General features: G+C 47.6%; 1 protein-coding gene across 10 annotated transcripts in view; it reads right to left on the bottom strand.

The window, feature by feature from the left end:
• AP3B2 (adaptor related protein complex 3 subunit beta 2) overlaps positions 1-16182 on the bottom strand; it is a 158576-nt gene that overhangs the window by 81512 nt on the left and 60882 nt on the right. For all 10 annotated transcript variants that reach the window (XM_082254195.1, XM_082254189.1, XM_082254196.1 and 7 more), the window contains exons 7-9: positions 8047-8229; positions 4592-4771; positions 2589-2686 (exon numbers count right to left, since the gene is read on the bottom strand). In XM_082254195.1, the coding sequence (XP_082110321.1) occupies positions 2589-2686; positions 4592-4771; positions 8047-8229 (461 nt within the window). The remainder of the gene's footprint in view (positions 1-2588; positions 2687-4591; positions 4772-8046; positions 8230-16182) is intronic.

The raw sequence follows: 16182 nt of genomic DNA, 5'->3' as shown, positions 1-16182 counted from the left end.
AGATTTCCTCATAATATGTATATGACTTAGTATATGGTCTGGCCAAATCCATACTGTGTCTGTTTGACCATCACCTCGTACCATTTTATCTTCATCATAAAGAGGATGGCGGAGCAATGAAACGCCAACACTCCAAGAAGTGGGAGAAGAGAGGAGAGGGAATAGAGAGGAAAAAGGGGAAAGAATAGGAGAGAAGAAGAGAGAGAGAGAAAAAAAAAAACCCTAAGGGGGGGGGCACAGGGGGAAAGGGAGCAGTGAGAGATCCTGTAGACTAGCTTATCTGGCTGAACCCATGTGGTGCGAGTTATTTTCCAAGAAGAGCTATGCCTTCTGCTGAAAGGATAAAAAGAATCAACAGATCCCATGTTTTGGAGTATTGTTCCCTTTGGGTTGGGCTGTGAGAACAAGGTCCTCCATCCTTTTTATCTCTTCTACAGGATTTTGCGGCGTTCTATAGATGTCTGACAATTGATTTTTTGTATTGCGATGTCGGAATATCAGATAGATGTAGCAGAAAGAAAGCAGGGTCATTTGGTATGATACGTTCCGTAAATTGTTGCATTATCCTATGAACCTCTGACCAGAAATGGGTGAGTTTAGGGCAGTTCCAGAAAATGTGTAGCAAGGTTCCTTCGTCTTTCTGGCATCACCAGCATCCATCTGATCCATCTGAGGTGTCAGGGAAGCATCAGTGGAGCCTAGTTGGAGTAAAGTACCACCTCATCAAGACTTTAAAGTTGGTCTCCTGGATTTTAGTGCATATCGAGGTACGAAGCGTGCAATCAATTATGTGTTGTGTTTGCGTCATTGGGAAGGATTGGTCCAAGTCAGCCTCCCATCTGTGTAGCCAGGATAGCCGAGGCTGTTCTGGCGGTGTGATCAGCATGCAGTAAATCTTGGAGAGGACCCTTGGCAGGACCCCAGTTTAAGCGCACAATTCCTCGAACTGCATCATTCGATGGTCAAATCGCTGAGGGTTAGGAATGGAATGCAAGAAGTGATGCAATTGCATTATAATCCAAAACGGGAGTTTGTAGGCGTTTAAGGAGTCAGATAAAGTCGAGAACAAGGGCTAATGCCTGTCTATCAGAAAGTGCGATGCCTGTAATTTTCCCACGGTTCTGAATGTGATGAGGAGTCGCAAGTCTAAGCCCGGAGAAAATCCAGGGTTCCCCAGAACCGGATACAAGGGGGAGTCCAAGTCAAAAAGGGAAGATTGATTGCACGCTCTCGTGCTGATGTGACGCGTGGCACCATATAAGGGTTATGATTTCAACTTCGGGGGTAGAGTGTTAAAGCACCAAAGGGCTCTATTGAGAGCGACCTTCGTTTGATCTTGTTCCAATTTAGCCCATAATTTGGTGTCCGCATGTCTACACCAGTCTATGACCCTGCCAAGATATGTCGCCAAGTAGTATTTCCTAACATCAGGGAATGCCAGGCCTCCAAGTGATTTAGGAAGAGTGAGATTGGAACAAGGAAGACGAGGTTTCTTGTTGGCCCATACGAATTTCGAGAATATAGAGTGTACTTGTCTGATAAATTTGGAGGGTACGTGAATGGGCAGTGTCTGAAAGAGGTATAAATATTTAGGTAAGATGCATCTCTATCAGTTTGCATCTGCCAAACTAGGAGTGGAGACCTCCATGCCATTTATCTAGCAGAGTGTGCGTATCATTCAACAGGGGTGGGAAATTAGGTCGGAAGCTGTGGGCTAGGTCAGGGGGAATACATGTACCTAAGTATTGTAGCGCAGTGTCAGTCCATTTAAACCTAAAGGTCGATTCCAGAGATCGCCAAAGATGGGCAACAATTCAACTCCCATGGCCTCTGATTTGCAGAAGTTGATCTTTAAGTTAGATATATTTCCATATGTCTCAAACTCACGGATGAGATTGGGAAGTGAAATAGTAGGGTTAGTGAGTGAGAATAGTAAGTCGTCAGCGTATGCCGAAATTTTGTATTGCGCATCTCCAACTGGAATACGTGTGAGATCAGGGTTTAGTCGGACTCTGCATAAAAATAGCTCTGGTGAGAGGGCAAAGAGAAGGCAATGAGCAGTTTTTGCCTCTTAGATAACTAACCACTGACACCAATGATCTTTTTACCTGTAAGCTTCGCTATGAATCGTGCAGGAATGCGCATCACATGCGATTCAGTGCAATGCAATCAGAGCCCATTCATTTTGAATGAACTCAAATCGCACTGCTTCGCACAAAAAATAGTGCATACACTACTTTTGGAAACACACTGCGATAGGATCGCACTTTTGTACCATGCGATCCGTTTCAGGCAAATGGACTGCTGTAGAGATACTAATTTTCAGCAGGTGGTCCCTGGGACCAGAAAGTTAATTTAAGGATTCCTACTTGTTAAAAAGGTTGAGAAGACGCTCTAAAGCGTGGTTTACTCCCACATAGTGTGAAGTCAACCAAAGTATAAGAGTAAGTGGCCCGAATGAAATGTTGATCCAAAATCGTTAAATGCAGCAATATACAACACATAAATGCATCTTATATGTAAGTATGACATAAAATGGCAAAAAAGCAGGATTTATTATCAAGCATTGACCCAATTTGCTCTAATACCTGTGACTACGTAGCAATCGAACCAAAGCCTTTGCTATCACTCCAACTTCTGCTTTTGGTGCAAGATGAAAATATAGCTGAGCCACTGCCATGACAACCTGCAAAAAAGAGATTAAAACTTTGTTGAAACTCTCAATCAATTACTAACATTACATTTTACATATTATGTACAGGCAGTCCCCGGATAACGAACAAAATAGGTTCTGTAGGTTTGTTCTTAGGATGAATTTGTATGTAAGTTGGAACAGGTACATTTTTTAAAAGTAACTCCAGCCAAAAAGTTATTTTCAAGTTTTGGATAGCATAGGGAAGGGTTAACTGTCCATGCATTGATGTGGGATTGCTGACAGGTCCGCTGGACAGTAGGTGGCAGCATTCGGTGAGCAGCAAGATGGCCACCCGGCCTTTTTCTCAGGACCGGCGTGATGTCACGCTGCTTCTTTTCTTAAGTACGAGTCGTATGTAAGTTGCATGTTTGCAACTCAGGGACTGCCTATATTAGGTAACAGGCAGTTCTAGCCAGAGTGGGTTAGAATTTTTTTCAGCTTTTTATTGCAGAGTTCCTGTGTTTGGAGGATTTTCCACACTCTACTTGGTCTATTTAGGTAGTGTATGAAAACTCCCCATTTCCTGTCTATTTAATGGATGTCACAGGATGAAAAGGAAGTGAGGGGAAATTCCCCCAATAGGGACACAGGAAGCAATAAAATAACTTTTCTAGTGAGGAAGATTTAGAAACCTCTGTCAGGATTGTATTGCCATCTCTGTCCCCATGAGAGTAATTGTTCTACTTCCTGCCCAGGTTTGAGGTGTCAGAACAGGAAGAGAAGAGACATTTCCTCTATGGAGACACAGACAAGATACTGAATCTGATCGAGAAATTTCCCCAGCGACACACAGACAATAAAAACTCAACAGATGTTCTAAACCTTCTCCATTCTATCCATTACTAAGGCCCCCTTCACATGGGCTTTCCAATCAGGTCTGCCTGTCAGTTTTTCGGCGGACCTGATAGGATGCTCCATGCATCCCTATGGGGCAGCGGATGTCAGCGGTGACACCCGCTGCTATGTGAACCAATCCTGTCCATGAAATCCAGACAGATGAAAAACTCTATTTTTCATCCGCCTGGAGGATCGAATCGGATGAAAACGGACAGGTGGTCCATTTTCATCCGATCTCCCATAGAGGAGAACGGTGCTTTGACAGGTCCCTCTCAGCACATTGAGTGGAGACGGACCTGTCATCCGCCTGCACAGCGGGGATCAGCTGGACGATCCCCGCTGAGCAAAACAGAGTCCGCCGGGCGGAAACCCATGTGAAAGGACCCTAAGGATTAAAAATTTTGGCTGGAGGTAAGCTTGAATTACTTGGTTACATTAATGAAGTTCCCCCAAAAGGGGAAGTTCCGCTTGTTTGCATCCCCCCTCCACTACAATATTTGGCACTTTTTAGGACAAGGGGTGCCTGTTTTTGACAGGTACTCGCTCCAACTTCCAGTCAGATATGCCGCGGCAATCTGAGCCGGAAGTTCGGCCCCACAGTTTTCTGGGACACATCACAGGTCCCAAAATACTACGGGACCATTGACAAGGCACAGCGTGGCTCACACATGCACAATAGGAAACCCGGCTGTGAAGCCACAAGTCTTTACTTCCTGTTTCCCTTACTTGAGATGCCGGCACCTGCACCCGAAGCCCCCTAAAGAATCGGCTCAGGTGAGGACATCGCTGGATCTCTGGACAGGTAAGTGTCCTTATAATAAAAGTCAACAGGTACAGTGTTTGTAGCTGCTGACTTCGAATTTTTTGGGGGGGGAGCCTGGAGCTTCTCTTTAAATAATCCATAGCAATTAACAGACTTTATTCCCAAATATTCACCTTATAGCAGGTGACAAACTTCCAAATATTGCAAATATGAAAAAAAAAAGCAGTGTAGTACAGGAACATCGGGGGGTCTGTGCAGTTGTCTCTTCTCTGCTTTTGTTAAATTACTTTTCTTACCGCTGCATTGCGGCTCTGAAGTAGCGGTTTGGTGTTACGCAGCAGGAGGCGATGGTCTGGGTCCATAACATATGGCTTGCGTTTCACTAGAGAAGATGGCTCTGTCTTGTCTTCTTTTCCTGCTTCATCATCGTCTGAACCATAAAACGCTTTCTCAGGATTTTCCTCAAGGAGAGATTCCTAAGAGCACAAAGCAAGATAAGTATATGTACAGGTCAAACCTTTTTGTTTTTCATACAGTAGGCACGGGTTAGAACCCCAGTATAGTTTTTATTGCTCTCTCTGTTTCTGATAGGTAGGATCTATACCAGTGGTTCTCAACTCCGGTCCTCAGGATCCACCAACAGGCCAGGTTTGCAAGATAACTGAAATACATCCCAGGTGATATATTTTGCTGCTCAGTGATTGCAGTATTCTAGTCTACATCTCCCCAAGGTGATACTTAAAATCTGGCCTATTAGTGGGTCCTGAGGACCGGAGCTGAGAACCACTGATCTATAGGGTAGCCGGTAGTCTATATTTATTACAGTGACCATTGTAAGGAACCCATGAACAGGGAATCCAAAAATCACCAGAACAAGAGCTGAGGGCAACTTTTTTGATGAGGACACTTGTTCCTGTAACAACTGATTAAGAGGGGATTTTCCTTATTTTTAAGGGTTTTTCTTTCACTTCTTGTTTGGTCCTTAGGACATTAAAGTGTATTCTAACCCAAAACCAAATATTTAATGTATCCCAGCTTACCAGTCTTTAGATAAGGTGCCTGCATTAGGTTTATTTTTCAGGCTCTTTTCCCTTTGCTGTGGATAACATATACTGTCCTTGGATGGCTATGCTCACTCTTCTGCAGTATCTATTGTAGGAGCCATGACTGCTAACCAGGCTAGACTTTAAGCTGGCCATAGATGGTGTGTTTTCCTTTCCTGCTAAAAAGAGAATAGCTTAATTCCCCCATCAACACAGTCAGTGTTGATGGGTAAATACCTCCCGTGGAGCTATTGTGTTCTCCTGGGGAGGGGGGGTCGTCCATGCTGGGAGAAAACACAGTTATTATTGCTAACGGCTTATAGCCGCTGGCAATAATTGCATGGGAAATCCGGCATGCTGGTTGTACTCAAGTTGATCGATGGATCGATTTGGGTACAATCAGCCTCCCCATACATGATTTGAATCTCGGTCAGTCTCTGCTGAACCGCCTGAGATTTGAACCATCTCTGGTCAGCTTTAAACAGGTTTTCCTTTATTTATCTGCATTACATGGGGTTGATGGGATAATCAGTTTACAAAAGAAAGATAACATTGTATAGGCTTCCAAGTCACACGAATTGACAGGGACAATGAATATCTGGCAGGATCAAAGGATTTTTTTCTTGCTGAAATTATTCTTAAGCCCCGTACACACACGCAGATCGTCGTCATACAAACGTCGGCGGACGAAAGATCTGCCGATTGTATGCGTGTTAGTATGGTGCCTCCGACAGATGTCTGCACACAATCCGCGGACAAGAGTCTTTCTTGCAAACATGAAAATTTTTGTCTGCAGACACCAGAACGGACGATTGTTCGCCTGTCAGTACAGAAATCAGCCGACAGACCGCAGATTTGCAAGACTGGGCATGCTCAGAAAATAAAAAACACAGGGAAAGTTAACCATTACATGACATCACTTCTGCAGTCAGCTGAAGTCTGCGGACAAAATTCTTGTGCTGTCCTTGTGCTGTCTTTGCACTTTTCAACAGACACCGACATCCCGGGGAGAAAAGACGAACATTTGTATGACGACGATCTGCGTGTGTGTACGGGGCTTTAATCTAAAAAATGAAAGTTAGTGCAGTCACCGAATCTAAGGGCTGGTAAGATGCAATTTATTACATTTCATTCTTGGGTCAATTTACCTTTTAGGTGATGGGAAATCTCCTTGATGGGATACAGACAGCAAAAACTAAACAGGGGTTTAAACCTTTCTGCACTCTATCCAAATGAAAAAAAGAAATGTTTTGGCTACAGGAGGGGTAGACAGGAAAGTTTTCTTGACTCAGAAAGTGCTATTGATTGTTACCTATTTACATGGTCACAGTAAAATTAGTATCTGTAAAAGGAAGGGATGTAATTGGAAAATAAAAGCGGCTGTAACAGATAACTATATATTTTTTTATTATAAATATTAAACATAGTATACACACCGCGGTCCGCTCTCATCCGATTCCCCCATAGAGATGCATGGGGCTCCGACACAGAGAGGAGAGGGAGCTGTCACCTTCCTACTCAGCGGGGATCTGTGTATCGATCCCCCGCTGAGCAGCACGGATCCGCCTACAGACCGCGTGAAAGACCCCTTTTTCTGGGGTCCCCCATGCCACTCTCAGCTGCTTCTCTTCTTTGTGCACCATAGGAAGCTGCTTTCTATGTGTGCATCCATAGACTCACACAGCCCTGCCGCCTGCTCACTACCCACAGGATTTTATTGGCAGCAGCAGGAGCCAATGACTCCTGTTGCTGCCTCTGGCCTGTGACTGGATTGAGTGAGGACTTGAAGTAAGTATTTGGGAGGGGGAAAGGGAGGATGCAATAAAAATATTTTGTACCTTAATGCAGGGAATGCATTTAAGTGTTTGTAAAGGCTGAAGATTTTTTACATTCTATGCATGAACCTTCCCTGTGCAGAAGCCCCCCCCCCCCCCCCAAGCTCTACCTAATACTCACCTGAGCCCCATTGCGATCCAGCGGTGTGCACCAGAGCCTCTGCATTTCAGGGACTCTCCCTCCTCATTGGCTCCTGCTGCTGTCAATCACAGCCAGTTAGCCAATAAGGAGAGAGAGGGGGCGGGGCTGAGCTAAAGCTCTGTGTGTGTGTGAATGGACACACAGTCGCAGCTCGGGAGCAAGCCTGGTCCGGTGGCCCTCTTGCAAGCTGCTTGCTCTGGGGGCACTTGACAGGAGATATAGGTCAGAAGTTGCTGCAAGGGACCCGAGAAGAGGAGGATCAGGGCTGCTCTGTGGAAAACCGCTGCACAGAGCAGGTGTGTGACATGTTTGTTATTTTTGTTATTATTTTTTTTTATTCACTTTATTATCACTTTAGGGTCCATTCACACTAGCGCAACTTGTCAGGCAACTTGGTCGCCTGACAAGTCGCGGTGTGTCGCTCGCCATTGAATAGTACAGGACCCGTTCTAATAGGAGCGACGCAAGTCGCTCCGACTTAGAAAAAGGCTCCTGTACTACTTTGGGGCGACCTCGGAGCGACTTGTATTGACTTCAATGATATGCACCGCGACTTCACAGGTCGCCCCAGCAAGTCGTGTCGCGCAAGTGTGAATGGGCGCTTAAAGTTAAAAATATCTTGCCTTTTCAACCGCTTTAAACAACAAAATCAGCTGTAATTCATTCTAGTAAACTGGAGCAGTGAACTGGTAACATGGTCAGTAATGTGAGTTGGTCTATAAGGTACTTACATTTTGGTTGGGGTTCAAAAACTGGGTCCTTGCGTAGCGTGTAAGCATGTTGATAATTACCACTTGCCCCCACTCTTCTACATCAATCAGTAGGTTGCACAGCTTACGGTAGTTCTTATGGATCAAATCAATGCGTTCAGGGCAGACCTCTTCAAATGCCATCACAACACTGCCTGCAACCAACTTGGGAAAAAAATAAAAGGGTCAGACCTAGAAAAGCACTTAGTCACCTACATTAATTATATCAATCTAAATTCTTGAAAAATGAGCTCCCTGCAATATCCGCTAATGATAATGGCAGTAAATGTTTTGAGCAATGTCACTGAAAGCATCACGATCTGCCAAGATCTAAGGCCACAACATCCAAAATCCCATCTGCTTCATTTCTTGTTTATGAAGGTCGATTACTGTATGTTAGATGTGAAAAGGTTTCATCACATTTCTACGCTTTTTTCAAAAACAAGTCTTCTGTTTGGATCACTGCTCATTCCCTTCTGGCTATCTCAGGACTATTAACCAATTCTTACCTGTGGGGTGCTTAGAAATGTAGAATTTATGGTACATTCAAATTACAAAAACGTCACCATTAAAGCGGAGTTCCACCCATTTTTAATACGTTGGATTACATAGATGTATGTAATCCCCTTTAAAACGACTTTTACCAATGGAAACTTTTTTTTTGCTAGTAAATACCTTATTTTCTTGTTTATTCCTCCTCTCCTCACTTCCGGGTCCGATCGGCGATGACGTCATTCGGCGATTCGCAGTGTGTGCTGGGATGTATTCCATGCCAGAAATCTCGCAGTATTACCCAGGAGCTGAGCTGTACTGTGTGTATTGAGGCCGTGACCTGCCCCGCCTCCTCTCAGTGAGTTGTACTTTATGTATTGTATTCAGGCCGTTCTCTGCCCCGCCTCCATCCCGCCTCCTCTCAGTGAGCGAGGACTGAAAGCATTATATCCTCACTGAGCTCAGAGAGGAGGCGGGGCGGAGGCGGGGCAGAGAACGGCCTGAATACAATACATAAAGTACAACTCACTGAGAGGAGGCGGGGCAGGTCACGGCCTCAATACACACAGTACAGCTCAGCTCCTGGGTAATACTGTGAGATTTCTGGCATGGAATACATCACAGCACACACTGTGAATCGCCGAATGACGACATCGCCGATCGGACCCGGAAGTGAGGAGAAGAGGAATAAACAAGAAAATAAGGTATTTACTAGCAAAAAAAAAAGTGTCCATTGGTAAAAGTCGTTTTAAAGGGGATTACATACATCTAAAGTTACGAAAATGGGTGGAACTCCACTTTAAACTGCATTTATATTTTAAGCCACACACAAAAACGTTACATTGTTTCAACCATTAAAAATGTTTCTAAGTAGGTCTGGGGAAGCTCATTGCACACGCTCTTAGGATATCCTATAATTACAGTGCATTCGGAAAGCAGGCCCGGACTGGGACAAAAAATAGGCCCGGGCATTTTAGACTGAGCAGCCTTTTTTTTTTTTTTATTATTATTTAAACCAAATAACAAATAATGACAGCTACCAGTTTCTCAATGTTTTTTAGCTCTATTTAGCCTGCTACAGTCACTGCTCTCTGATTGCTAGAGGTTACTGCACATTTTTAGCACTAACCCAATAGTGGCTGGGAAGGGGGGAGGTGTAATCAGTGGCAGTACTGGGTGGGGGGTGAATTAAGTGGCAGTGCTGGGGAGGGGGTGTGAATTGAGTGGCAGTGTTGGGGAGGGGGTGTGTGAATTGAGTGGCAGTGCTGGGGGGGATGTAATCAGTGGCAGTGCTGGGGGGATGGAGTCAGTGGCAGTACTGGGGGGGGGGGGGGGGTGTAACGATTGTCGGGGGGGATTGGATGTGATCAGTGTGGAGGGAGGATGGAATAAATGGCAGTGTGGGGGGATAGGATGAGTGACAGTACGAGAGGAGGGTGAGATGACTGGTAGTGCTGGTGGGTTGTTGGGATGAGTGGCAGTACTGAGGGGGATTAGATCAGTGGCAGTACTGGGGGGATGAAATTAGTGGCAGTTTTGGGGGGGGGGGGTGGAATTAATGGCAGTGCTGGGGGGGATTGGATGGGATCAGTGGCAGTGTGGAGGGATGGTGGGATCAGTGGCAGTGCAGGGGAGGATAGGATGAGTGACAATATGTGGAAGGTGGAATCAGTGGCTGTGCGGGGGGAACAGATGAGTGGCAGTGCTTGGGGGAATTGAATGGGATAAGTGGCAGTGCTTGGGGAGTGGGATGAGTGGCAGCGTGGAGGGAGGGGATGGGATGAGTGGCAGCGTGGAGGGAGGGGATGGGAAGAGTGGAAGCATGGAGGGAGGGGGATGGGAAGAGTGGCAGCATGGAGGGAGGGGGATGGGAAGAGTGGCAGCATGGAGGGAGGGAGGGGATGGGAAGAGTGGAAGCATGTAGGGAGGGGGATGGGAAGAGTGGCAGCATGGAGGGAGGGAGGGGATGGGAAGAGTGGAAGCATGGAGGGAGGGAGGGGATGGGAAGAGTGGAAGCATGGAGGGAGGGGGATGAGAAGAGTGGCAGCATGGAGGGAGGGAATGGGAAGAGTGGCAGCATGTAGGGAGGGGATGAGAAGAGTGGCAGCATGGAGGGAGGGGGATGGGAAGAGTGGCAGCATGGAGGGAGGGGGATGGGAAGAGTGGCAGCATGGAGGGAGGGAGGGGATGGGAAGAGTGGAAGCATGGAGGGAGGGAGGGGATGGGAAGAGTGGAAGCATGGAAGGAGGGAGGGGATGGGAAGAGTGGAAGCATGGAGGGAGGGAATGGGAAGAGTGGCAGCATGTAGGGAGGGGATGAGAAGAGTGGCAGCATGGAGGGAGGGGGATGGGAAGAGTGGCAGCATGGAGGGAGGGGATGGGAAGAGTGGAAGCATGGAGGGAGGGAGGGGATGGGAAGAGTGGAAGCATGGAGGGAGGGAGGGGATGGGAAGAGTGGAAGCATGGAGGGAGGGAATGGGAAGAGTGGCAGCATGTAGGGAGGGGATGAGAAGAGTGGCAGCATGGAGGGAGGGGGATGGGAAGAGTGGCAGCATGGAGGGAGGGAGGGGATGGGAAGAGTGGAAGCATGGAGGGAGGGAGGGAGGGGATGGGAAGAGTGGAAGCATGGAGGGAGGGGGATGGGAAGAGTGGCAGCATGGAGGGAGGGAATGGGAAGAGTGGCAGCATGAAGGGAGGGGATGGGAAAAGTGGCAATGTAGAGGGGGGATATAGGAGAAGTGGCAGCGTGGAGCGAGGGGATGGGAGGAGTGGCAGCGTGGAGCAAGGGATGGGAGGAGTGGCAGCGTGGAGCAAGGGATGGGAGGAGTGGCAGCGTGGAGGGAGGGGAGGCAGTGTGGAGGGAGGAAAAGGGAGTAGTGTCAGTGTGGACGGAGGGGAGGAGTGGCAGCGTGGAGGGAGGCAGCATGGAGGGAGGGAGGGAGGAAAGGGGAGGCATGGAGGGAGGGGAGGAGTGGCAGCATGGAGGGGATGGGATGAGTGGCCATGCTGGGTGGAGGGATGGGATCAGTGACAGTGCTTGGGGGGATCAGTGACAGTGCTGGGGGGGATCAGTGACAGTGCTGGGGGGGATCAGTGACAGTGCTGGGGGGAATCGGATTAGTGACAGGGCTGGGGGGAATCTAATCAGTGACAGGGCTGGGTGGGGGAATCGGATCAGTGACAGGTCTGGGAGGGAGGGAGGGATCGGATCAGTGACAGGGCTGGGAGGGGATCGGATCAGTGACAGGGCTGGGAGGGGGGAATCGGATCAGTGACAGGTCTGGGAGGGAGGGATCGGATCAGTGACAGGGCTAGGAGGGGATCGGATCAGTGACAGGGCTAGGAGGGGATCGGATCAGTGACAGGGCTAGGAGGGGATCAGATCAGTGACAGGGCTAGGAGGGGATCGGATCAGTAACAGGTCTGGGAGGGAGGGATCGGATCAGTGACAGGGCTGGGGGGATCAGATCAGTGACAGGGCTGGGAGGAAGGGATCAGATCAGTGACAGGGCTGGGGATCGGATCAGTGACAGGGCTGGGAATCGGATCAGTGACAGGGCTGGGAAACGGATCAGTGACAGGGCTGGGAGGGAGGGATCAGTGACAGGGCTGGGAGAGGGATCGGATCAGTGACAGGGCTGGGAATCGGATCAGTGACAGGGCTGGGAATCGGATCAGTGACAGGGCTGGGGATCGGATCAGTGACAGGGCTGGGGATCGGATCAGTGACAGGGCTGGGAATCGGATCAGTGACAGGGCTGGGGATCGGATCAGTGACAGGGCTGGGGATCGGATCAGTGACAGGGCTGGGAGGAAGGGATCAGATCAGTGACAAGCCTGGGGGGGTTTGGATCAGTGACAGGGCTGGGGGTCAGTGGCATTGCTGAGGGGGGGGGGGTGGTCAGTGGCAGTGCTGAGGGGGGGGTGGTCAGTGGCAGTGCTGTGGGGTGGGGGTTAGTAGCAGTGCTGAGGGGGGGGTCAGTGGCAGTGCTGAGGGGGGGGGGGGTCAGTGGCAGTGCTGAGGGGGGGTGGTCAGTGGCAGTGCTGAGGGGGGGGGGGTCAGTGGCAGTGCTGAGGGGGGGTGGTCAGTGGCAGTGCTGAGGGGGGGGTGGTCAGTGGAAGTGCTGTGGGGTGGGGGTTAGTAGCATTGCTGAGGGGGGGGTCAGTGGCAGTGCTGAGGGGGGGTGGTCAGTGGCAGTGCTGAGGGGGGGTGGTCAGTGGCAGTGCTGAGGGGGGGGGGGTGGTCAGTGGCAGCGCTGTGGGGTGGGGGTTAGTAGCAGTGCTGAGGGGGGGGGGTCACTTCACTTACCTTGCAGGGCAGGCCTTGGGTGGTGCGGCGCTGGTGCTGCAGTCAGTGTTCCTTCCCGCTTCCCGAGCCGACATCAAGCAGAACTCAGAAGGGGTCCCCTCTAGCTCCACCCCCTTCAGTCATGAGTCACCTGACCCCTCGTATCCAATTGCACGGTCCGCCCCTCCTGAGCTGCCTAAAGAAGGCTGGATGGCTGCGGACTCTGCGGAGCCGGCTGCAGTGAGCGGCGCTGGGCTCAGCATCAGCCCAGCTGTTCAGTGGGGACATACATACCCGGCCGGCCAGAAGAATATGCGGCCGCGGCCCTCTCCGCGGAATCGGCCACGGAGAGGCCAGCGGCAAGCGAGCAGCTGACTCGGAGCGGGAGTCGGGACAGTCACAGAAGTGACATGCGCAGTTCGGCGGCGGCCCACGGGGCATATGCCCGCTCTGCCCTATGGCCAGTCCGGCCCTGCCGGAAAGTATTCACAGCGCTTCACTTTTTCCACCTTTTGTTATGTTACAGCCTTATTCCAAAATGGATTACCTTCGTTATTTTCCTCAAACAATACACCATATTGACAATGTGAAAGATGTCTGTTTGAAATCTTTGCAAATTTAATAAAAATAAAAAACAAAAAAAAAATCACATGTTTATAAGTATTCACATCCTTTGGCTTGACCTCAAAATTAAGATCAGGTGCATCATGTTTCCACTGATCATCCTTGAGATGTTTCTACAACTTGATTGTAGTCCACCTGTGATAAATTCAGTTGATTGGACATGAATGGAAAGGCACACACCTGTCTATATAAGGTCCCACAGTTAACAGTGCATGTCAGAGCACAAACCAAGCCATGAATTCCAAGGAATTGTCTTTAGACATCCAAGACAGGATTGTATGGAGGCACAGATCTGGGGAAGGGTACAGAAAAATGTATCCAGCATTGAAGGTCCCAATGAACACAGTGGCCTCCATCATCCGTAAATAGAAAAAGTTTAAAACCACCAGAACTTCTCCTAGAGTGGGCTGCCCGGCCAAACTGAGCGATCGGGGGAGAAGGGCCTTAGTCAGGGAGGTAACCAAGAACCCGATGGTCACTCTGACAGAGCTCCAGAGGAACTTCTAGAAGAACAACCATTTCTGCAGCACTCCACCAATCAGGCCTGTATGGTAGAGTGGCCAGGCGGAAGCTGCTCCTCAGTAAAAGGCACATGACAGCCCGCCTGGAGTTTGAAAAAAGGCACCTGGATAACTCTCAGACCATGAGAAACAAAATTCTCTGGTCTGATGAAACAAAGATTTAACTATTTGGCCTGAATAGCAAGCCCCACTCATCACCTGGCCAATACCATCACTACAGTAAAGCATGGTGGTGGTCCTGCTTTGGGGATTTTTTTTTCAGACTTGTCAGGATCGAGAGAAAGATGAATGCAGAGACATCCTTGCTGAAAACCTGCTCCAGAGATTTTGCAGCTGTGGTGGCAGCTCTGCACATGCTCAGTTTCAGAGAATTTCTATGCTGAGCATTTCCTCCCTATCACATCTGAGCAGCCCATGTGACTATAGAGTCAACATGTGGGCATATACAAAGTGGTAAATGACAGCCCACTCCCTCCCGCTCTCCTCCTCCATGCCCACTAACCAGCTAAACACAATGGGGGTGGGATATAAGATGTACATTATTGGAGGCTTCGCCTCCCTCTTATTCTAAGACACAGGCTGGAGGGACGTGAAAAACCTGTGACTAGCAGAAATCCACCCACGCAATGTTATTGCTAAAAAAATAATAAAGATTTGATTTTAAATATATACAGTATTTGTATGACAATTTAAAACTGTTTATTGATACCATTATTTGTTTTTACTCTGTATTCCAAAAGCTGTTTTCTTATTTGTAACATGGACTAGAAGCTCCTCCTGCTTACGTTTCTCTGCAGGCAGGCTGGGAAAGAGCTGGGCCATGTGACCGCTATATATTGATTTGAAAAAAGGTGCTTAGATGCTTTTATTTTTTTAAATTAAAATAATTACAGTGCCATCATCCACATACAGAAATAGAAGGGACAATGTAAGTTATACAGTGTGTGTTTAGTATCACTTTAACTGTGTATACATGGCAATATTATCAGCAATTTGGAACTTTTCTGTGTGTAATCATGAGCAATTCCAACATGCCTTTTAGGCCCCTTTCACACTTGTGCAACTTATTATGCAACTTTGGACATCAGAGTTGCACGACATGTCGTTCCCCATGTTTTCCATTGATGCCCATTCATACATGCGCAACTTAGGCCCCTTTCACACTTTTGTGACCTAAAAGTCACACAATTTTATGTGATTTTGCCACAATTTTGTTGCCGTGATTTTGACTGGACTTGAAGCAATGCCTATGTCTATGGACCTCAAAACACATCAAAGTTGGACAAAAGTAGTGCAGGGACTACTTTGAAGTCGCACAGATATGAACGATACTCATTGGAAATCCTGGAACATGACTTGTCATGCGACTTTGCAGTCCCAAGTCACACAAGTGTGAAAGGGGCCTTAAAGTTGCAGCAACTTCAAAGTAGTTCATGCACTACTTTGGTCCGAGCTTCATGCCACTTCAGGGCCATAGACTTCAATGTTAACCCTCAGAAGTTGCATGAAAGTCATACTTGAATGTTATACAATGCAAATTGTGTGCAACAGTTGTCCATTAAGGCCCCTTTCACACTTGTGCGACTTGGGACTGCAAAGTCGCATGACAAGTTGTACTCCATGATTTCCAATGAGTACTGTTCATATCTGTGCGACTTCAAGTTGCAATGAAATTGGAAAACAGAGAGGTTGATAAAGGCGCTACCTATTGGTGATGAGATGCCAAGACCAAATGGTGTACCCAACAGATATTCAATCTGCGTGATTTGTTTCCATAAAGTGCATCAGAGGTGAAGTGATTAAATCACAGAAAGTGCACAAGTGACAAAACAGAAAATTATGTATTTATAAATATAAATGTAAAGTGCATAAGTGATAGAGTTGTTCCCACTCCACTAAGGGAAGGTACTCAATCTATTGTCCAAAACCAGACAATATACCAAAATAATGAAAGTGTCAAGTGCAAATAAATAAGTAAACAATAGCTGTGATGAAATTTTATTCCAAAAATAGATATAATATACGGTGCAAGTTCAAGTGAGGTGTAGTGCTCACCGTATTCCCAAATTATATAAAGTATAATGTAAAGTGCAAATTAAATGGATATAAATTCCTTCCTTAAAAAATTAAGTGCAAAACAGTGAAGGACTTTTCAAATGAAACAAAGCCCATAAATTATAGATTAGTGACAAAG

The sequence above is a fragment of the Pelophylax lessonae genome (genome assembly GCF_965119305.1).
Source record: "Pelophylax lessonae genome assembly, chromosome: 4".
Lineage (NCBI taxonomy): Eukaryota > Metazoa > Chordata > Amphibia > Anura > Ranidae > Pelophylax > Pelophylax lessonae.
Note: the sequence above shows the minus strand (reverse complement) of the source record. Positions and strands in the feature narration are given on the sequence as shown.